Raw genomic sequence first — 8,438 nt, 5'->3', positions numbered from 1 at the left:
ACATTCCCTACACCTACCAGCCTTGCCCTTCACCCTGACAGGAATATACTTTCAATGGACTCTCGTTATCTCATTTCTGAAGGCTGCCCATTTTCCAGCTGTCACTTTACCTGTGAACATCTGCCCCAATCACCTTTTGAAAGTTCTTGCCTTATACCATCAAAATTGGTTTTCCTCCAATTTAGAACTTCAACTTTTAGATCTGGTCTATCCTTTTCCATCACCATTTTAAAAACTAATAGAATTCGCAACAGTTTCTACCCTCCTGGTGTTAAAATACTAAATGGACTCACAACCTCTTAACATTCACCTGTACCTGTGGTTTTGTTTTTGCTGCTGTTTAACTATTATTTACTGTCTATGCTCCTTAACTCTGTGATCTGCCTGTATTGTTTGCAAGACAAAACTTTTCAGTGTGCCTTGGTACATGTGACAATAAATTCAATTCAATTCAATTCTGCAACTGGTGTCTGAGGATACCCTAGTCCTATTGCACATTCCTCTCAATGTAGAGCCATTCAGATAAGAATTTGCTTCCTACTTTTGCTCCCAACTGGATGATCTCACATTTATCCAATTATTTTATATTTACTACCTCAGCCTGTCCAAATCACACTGAAGCATCTCTGCGTCCTCCTCACAGTTCACCCTCCATCAGCTTTATGTCACCTGAAAATCTGGAGATATTATTTAGTTCCCTCACACAAGTCACTAATACGTATTGTCAATAGCTGGGGTCCGAACATTGATCCTTGTGATATCCCACTAGTAACTGCCAATAATTCAGAAAATTATGTATTTATTCCTTCTCTGTTTCCTGTCTGCCAACCTGTTTTCTATCCATCTCAAACACTACCCACCATCCTGTTACACACTAATCTCCTGTGTGGGACCTTATCAAAAGCCTTCTGAATAAACCATATCCACTGGCTCCCCTCATCAACCCTCCCAGTTACATCCTTGAAAAATTCCAGTGTCAAGTGTGATTTCCCTTTTCTAAATCCACACTGACTCTGACCAATCTTGTTCACTGTTATCCAAGTACTCTGCTATTAAATCTTTTATCTTGGACTCCAGCATTTTCCCTACTACCAACATCACGCTGACTAGTCTATAATTCCCAGTTTTCTCTCTGCCTCCTTTCTTAAATAGTGGGGTTACATTAATTACCCTCCAATTGGTTTCAAACTGTTTTAGAGTCTATGGAATCACAGTAGGTCAGTGCAGCTTTAAAGAGAAATTCACCAACACCTTTCCATTTGTTTCTCTCACAGAAGGTGCCACTGATGGACCATTCTGATCAGGTACAAGGTCAACCTTATCTGATTGTCCAGTCATTTGTTCATATGGGACCACTTTCAGAATCATTTGTACTTGTATGATGAGAAAACCCTGCAGGTATTTTAGTTACCAGTACCCTTCAGACAACAGACAAGCATTTTGTTGTAAGTCCATGAAACTCAGATGTTTACTTCTGGAGTAAAAGTTGCTGTCAGCCATCTGAGACTCCCTTTCAGGTGTTTGTCCAAATGTAAATAAAGGCAGTTCCTAGTATCCACAGCATCTAAGGGTTTATAAGGTAAACCTGGTTCACAGCAGTTAGGTTTGAGCCTGGTTACTAGATACCAGCTGTTGAATATTTAATATTGTTCATAGAACATAGAATAGTACAGCACAGAACAGGCCCTTCAGCCCACGATGTTGTGCTGACCACTGATCCTCATGTATGCACCCTCAAATTTCTGTGACCATTTGCATGTCCAGAAGTCTCTTAAATGTCCCCAATGACCCTACCTCCACAACTGCTGCTGGCAACGCATTCCATGCTCTCACAACTCTCTGTGTAAAGAACCTGCCTCTGACATCCCCTCTATACTTTCCTCCAACCAGCTTAAAATTATGACCCCTCGTGTTAGCCATTTCTGCCCTGGGAAATAGTCTCTGGCTATTAACTCTATCTATGCCTCTCATTATCTTGTATACCTCAATTAGGTCCCCTCTCCTCCTCCTTTTCTCCAATGAAAAAAGTCAACCTCTCCTCATAAGATAAGTCCTCCAGTCCAGGCAGTATCCTGGTAAACCTCCTCTGAACCCTCTCCAAAGCATCCACATCTTTCCTATAATAGGGCGACCAGAACTGGATGCAGTATTCCAAGTGCGGTCTAACCAAAGTTTTATAGGGCTGCAACAAGATCTCACGACTCTTAAACTCAATCCCCCCGTTAATGAAAGCCAAAACACCATATGCTTTCTTAACAACCCTGTCCACTTGGGTGGCCATTTTAAGGGATCTATGTACTTGCACACCAAGATCCCTCCGTTCCTCCACACCGCCAAGAATCCTATCCTTAATCCTGTACTCAGCTTTCAAATTCGACCTTCCAAAATGCATCACCTCGCATTTATCCAGGTTGAAGTCCATTTGCCACCTCTCAGCCCATCTCTGCATCCTGTCAATGTCCCGCTGCAGCCTACAACAGCCCTCTATACAGTCAACAACACCTCCAAACTTTGTGTCGTCTGCAAACTTGCTGACCCATCCTTCAATCCCCTCATCCAAGTCATTAATAAAAATTACAAACAGTAGAGGCCCAAGGACAGAGCCCTGTGGAACACCACTCACCACAGACTTCCAGGCAGAATATTTTCCTTCTACTACCACTTCTGTCTTCTGTGGGCCAGTCAATTCTGTATCCAGACAGCTATGTTCCCCTGTATCCCATTCCTCCTGACCTTCTGAATGAGCCTACCATTGGGAACCTTATTGAATGCCTTGCTGAATTCCATATACACCACATCCACAGCTCGACCCTCATCAACTTTTCTAGTCACATCCTCAAAGAACTCAATAAGGTTTGTGAGGCATGACCTGCCCCTCACAAAGTCGTGCTGACTGCATTTAATCAAGCCATGTTCTTCCAGATGGTCATAAATCCTATCCCTCAGAATCCTTTCTAACACCTTGCAGATGACAGACGTGAGACTTACTGGTCTGTAATTGCCGGGGATTTCCCTATTTCCTTTCTTGAAAAGAGGAATTACATTTGCCTCTCTCCAGTCCTCAGGTACGACTCCAGTGGAGAGCGAGGATGCAAAGATCTTCGCAAGTGGCGAAGCAATTACATTTCTCGTTTCCCAAAGCAGCCGAGGACAAATCTAGTCCAGGCCTGGCGACTTGTCAATCTTAATGTTTGACAAAATGTTCAGCACATCAGCTTCCTCTATCTCTATCCATTCCAGCATACACACCTGCTCTTCAAAGGTTTCATTCACTACTCATAAAGACAGAAGCAACAAACTCATTTAGGGCTTCCCCTACCTCCTCAGACTCCACACACAAATTCCCTATGCTATCCCTGATCAGCCCTACTCTTTCTTTGACCGTTCTCTCATTCCTCACATAAATGTAAAATGCCTTTGTGTTCTCCCTAATCTGTTCTGCCAAGCCTTTCTCATGTCCCCTCCTGGCTCTCCTCAGATCATTTTTGAGCTCCTTCCTCACCTGCCTGTAATCCTCTAGAGCTGAGCCTGACCCGAGCTCCCTCCACCTTATGTAAGCTACCTTTTTCCTTTTGATGAGAAGCTCCGCCACTCTCGTCATCCAAGGTTCCTTTATCTTACCCCTTCTTGCCTGTCTCAGAGGGACATATTTATTCATCATGATCTCTAATATTAATTTTTAAAAACAGAGGCATTTGGAGTGAAAATAATATTTATTTAATTGTGGCGTCTTCCGTCCAGAAATGAAAGCAAAACTAATCAGAAGTTAAAAAAAAGTAATAGATTCTGTCTCTGTTGCTGGACATTATCAAATATTTATGATGCCAATTAAACACAAAATAGTGCAGATACGAAAATTCTGAAACAAAGTGTTGGAGACATTCAAGAGGGTCTGACACTATCTGTGGACAGAGTCTGATATTCAGAAGTCTACAGCAGAGAAAAAGGATCTTTGGCCCCATTGGGTTTCAGTCATTGGGAGTTGTTCTTTGACTAAAGTCTGAGCATCACAAGGAGCACATCTAATTACATCTGAAATAGCGAGTGCTCCTCCCTCTATCAATTTTACAGGTAGATAGGATTCTTCAATTGGACTTAAACCATTAAACTTTCTCTCTCCACAGATGCTGCCAGACCTGCTCAGGTTCTCCAGCAAGTTCTGGCTTTTATTTTGGGATTATTTAACAGCCCACATACACGGTACTCCGCAGGGAATAATGTGAAAGATGGGCCACTCAGCTCACATTCATAATGTGGTCTCTCAAGTGCCAGCAGACAGGCCATGCTCCCATTCAGGAAGGTTTTACATTGTCAGCCTTTGATGTTATAAACTTGTGACATCAGCTTTACAAACAAGTGCAACTCGACAGATTGACCTCAGCACTGAGCTCGAAGCGGTTCCTGATGGTGGAGGTGGAGCCCAGGTGTCAGTTGGGCTGAGTGGCCTGGCTGCTAACTCTGAGTGATCTTAATAAGACATTGAATCATTTAATTTGCTGCTTAACATGAGAACAGGATGAGAATGATTAGACAAATACAATTTAATTGTGATGATATTAAACCAGTTTTTCTCTCTGTAAAAGACCGACACCTGAAAAACTAACAGATTCCAAACGAGGAAAGCACACCTGATGCTTCATCATGTTTTCACCGACAAGTTTTGGGGAAAACAGTCATGAACAGATTGGTGCTTCACTGTCTGAAAGCTGTCAGATTATATCAGGGGTTTAATCAGCATTTGGTTTCCACTATATTATGACACAGCTTCGCTTCTCAGTCCGTGTCTGCTCCTCGCAAGTTATTTTCTCCACAGTCGCCCCTTGTTTTGCTAATTTTACTGCTTCAATGATCTGATGGAAATAAACCAAGATGGAAAACACAAGCATCAGTAAGTAATAAAAGTTCATGTCAGTTGCTAGAAGCAACTAATATCCACACTACTGCAATCAAGAGTTTGGCTATCTCCTCCCTTTTCCCATTTAAAGTCTGAGACAATCCAGTCCTACACTCTCAGAATGATCCACATGTTTGATGAGATCAAGCAACTGGTCCCACCTTCACCCAAGGTTGGTGGAAACAGGGGGATATCTGTTTAAATTCCAGGCCCTCAGGATCCACGTTTACTGAGAAAGCTTCCTCCTCCACCAATTCAATCACTTTGCCTCATCGCATCAATACCTCAGAATGAATTTTTACCATAATTGCTCTGGCAAAGTATTTTGTTTTAAAAGTCTGACTGGTCATTTATATAAAACATGGACTGTTTCTCCACCAAAATCGAGTTTAGTTTTGCCAGATGGATGGATGGATGCTGATAACGAGAAAGTAAGAAATAGGAGCAGGAGTTGGCCAATCAGCTCCTGCAATAGGATTAAGGCAGATCCCACATTTTGCGCATTCACTTTCCTGCCTTTCCCCATAACCCTCAATTCCCTACTTAGCAATAATCTCTTTCAGCTTGAAATATATGTAAGGATTCTACTCCCACAGCTCTCCGTTGGCAAAGAGTTTCAAAGACTCTTCCCTCTCCAAGAGAACAATTTCCTCCTTATCTCAGTCTTAAATTGGTGTCTCTTTATCCTGACGCTATGTCCTTTGGTCTGACACTTTCCCATGGGGGTAAGTATCCTCTCAGCATTTACTTTGTTAAGCCCCTTAAGAATTCTATATGTTTCAATGAGACAATTCCTCCACCCCAGGGATTATTTGAGTAAACCTTCTCTGAAATCATTCCAGCACCTGATTCTGCCCTCCAAATGTTGAAAAATTATTTCAAAACAAATGCATTCATTGATCAAGATTCAATTAATCTAACTATTTAATTATTTTATAAACTGTCCAATTTTCAAGAAACATTGTGGTGTATCATTCCTTTCTTAATGATTTATTTCTGACACAGGCTATTTATCTCATGTTCTCCTCAGATTAACAATCTCATTTCACTCTATTGTGCAGTAGTAGATGGAGCTGTAGCTTGTCCTCAATTTGAGGATGGCATCTGCTGTGAAAAGGCCAAGTCCAGATTTTCAGGTATCTGCCCCAAGAGGTGGTGGAACCTGGCATTCAAGGTCTGAGTGCAGGGTCAGAGGGCATTGGAGGCAGCTGGTAAGTATCATGACTGGACCATAATGTTTCTCTAGTTTTGAATCTCTATAAAATGCTTTTACACTTACATCTTTATGATAAGGAAACCCATTCGATTCCAGCTTCGAGAAAACCAGTTTGTTATTAATTGAAACCTCAAAACTTCCTGAGAAAGAATGAATAAGAAAAGTAATGTTCAGAAGTTATATGAATCAGTACAACACGTGAGACAAGCTGCAGGTACAAGTGTATTTCAGCCAATGGAGATGTACCATTTTGTTGTCAGCTGATGTGGGTCTGAGCAGAAACACTGATGGACAGTTTGAATGCAGGAAGCAATGGGTCCTTTGAAAAACCTGCTGTTTATAATTGGCTCATCAGCAGAGAATCTGGCCAGGCACCAGAAATGAGAGTCATAACTTGGCACTTGGATACAGTCAAACACAATTACCTCAGTGGGTAAGTCTGCTACTTATAGAAAACGAAATATACATTCACAAGAAGGTATGGATATTGGGAACATGCAGAGCAGGGTTTTGGGGTAATCTAGTGAAGAGAGGCAAATAACCAAGAAGGACCCATACAGAACATTGTATGAAATTATGACCATGACAAAACATTAGCGCAAATAAAGACATGGAAAATGCTGAAGAAATTCAGCAGGTTTAGCAGCATCTGTGAAGAGAGAAACAAACTTAACGTTGCGACTCCAATGACTTACTGGAAAGCTGCCAAACCTGAGTTTCTCCAGCATTTTGTTTCCAGCATCTGCCCAAAGTCTGAACAAATTCTTGAAGAAAGGCCTGACTTACCTGTTTGCCCAATGAACCCAGTAACGTGGACACCAGGCACCTGCTCCCTGATTTCATCAGCTAGAGTCAGGAAATGGGCGAGGAAGCCTCATCCAGAACTGGACAGAAAGTGACAGAGATGGTCAGAAAAGTGTGAAGTGTGAAATACAAACTGTTCTGTGCCCGCTCCCGGCTGATTCTCTGTTCACAGTTTGAAATCGAACATTAAAAACATTAAACATTTCGGTCAAACATTTAACACATGGATCCTGAATCCCAAAACGAAAGACTAAAGTTTTATTTCTGATGTTTCTCTGCGTCTGCCCCAAATCCTGAGGGTATTTAAAAGTTGGAAGATTTTTCTTGATGTTGAACTTGGTTTTTTATTAAATCCCGCGCTCGGTCTTTCCTGGAGCCGAACCCGAGACTGACTCCCGGGACCGGGACCTCCGGCTCAACCCGGTCCCTCCCCCCTCCCGGTGCCGGGTCCCTCCCGGTGCCATGTCTCTCCCCCCTCCCGGTGCCCGGTCCCTCCCGGTGCCCGGTCCCTCCCGGTGCCCGGTCCCTCCCCCCTCCCGGTGCCCGGTCCCTCCCGGTGCCCGGTCCCTCCCCCCTCCCGGTGCCCGGTCTCTCCCGGTGCCGGGTCCCTCCCGGTGCCATGTCCCTCCCGGTGCCCGGTCCCTCCCCCCTCCCGGTGCCCGGTCTCTCCCGGTGCCCGGTCCCTCCCCCCTCCCGGTGCCCGGTCTCTCCCGGTGCCCGGTCCCTCCCGGTGCCCGGTACTGACCAATACTCGATGCTGACATTCACTGCCATCCCGGGATCCGGCGGAGAGCCCTCGCTGTGAACCGGCTCCGCGGGGACTCGGTGTGAACACTCGGAGGGAACAAGCTCCGGATCGAACCCGCAGCGACAGAGGAGACACCTCCCGGAGCAAGTCATCACCGCGGGGAGGAGCCGGGGCTAATCCACCCCCCCGCAACCCTCTACAAACACCCCCCCCCCCAACCCTCTACAAACACCCCCCCCAACCCTCTACAAACACCCCCCAACCCGCTATAAACACCCCCCAACCTCCAATAAACACCCCCCAACCCTCTATAAACCCCCCCTCAACCTTCAATAAACACCCCCCCAACCCTCTACAAACACCCCCCAACCCGCTATAAACACCCCCCAACCCTCTATAAACACCCCCCAACCTCCAATAAACACCCCCTCAACCCTCTATAAACACCCCCCCAACCTCCAATAAACACCCCCCAACCCGCTATAAACCCCCCCTCAACCTTCAATAAACACCCCCCCAACCCTCTATAAACACCCCCAACCTCCAATAAACACCCCCAACCCTCTATAAACCCCCCTCAACCTCCAATAAACACCCCCAACCCTCTATAAACCCCCCTCAACCTTCAATAAACACCCCCCAACCCTCTATAAACCCCCCCTCAACCTTCAATAAACACCCCCCAACCCGCTATAAACACCCCCCCAACCTCCAATAAACACCCCCCAACCCTGTATAAACACCCTCCCTCAACCTTCAATAAACACCCCCCCAAC

The 8,438-nt window shown here is 44.7% G+C and overlaps 1 protein-coding gene across 1 annotated transcript; it reads right to left on the bottom strand.

Moving 5' to 3' along the window:
- Positions 1-3,694: 3,694 nt before the first annotated feature.
- LOC132834170 (migration and invasion enhancer 1-like) lies at positions 3,695-6,984 on the bottom strand (the record flags this gene model as incomplete). The annotated part of the gene is made up of 3 exons (XM_060852833.1): positions 3,695-4,850; positions 6,174-6,250; positions 6,897-6,984. Coding segments are annotated over 3 exons (267 nt in total), but the record flags the coding sequence as incomplete, so codon positions are not given.
- Positions 6,985-8,438: the final 1,454 nt, after the last annotated feature.

Source organism: Hemiscyllium ocellatum, chromosome 39, assembly GCF_020745735.1.
Source record: "Hemiscyllium ocellatum isolate sHemOce1 chromosome 39, sHemOce1.pat.X.cur, whole genome shotgun sequence".
Classification (NCBI taxonomy): domain Eukaryota; kingdom Metazoa; phylum Chordata; class Chondrichthyes; order Orectolobiformes; family Hemiscylliidae; genus Hemiscyllium; species Hemiscyllium ocellatum.
Note: the sequence above shows the minus strand (reverse complement) of the source record. Positions and strands in the feature narration are given on the sequence as shown.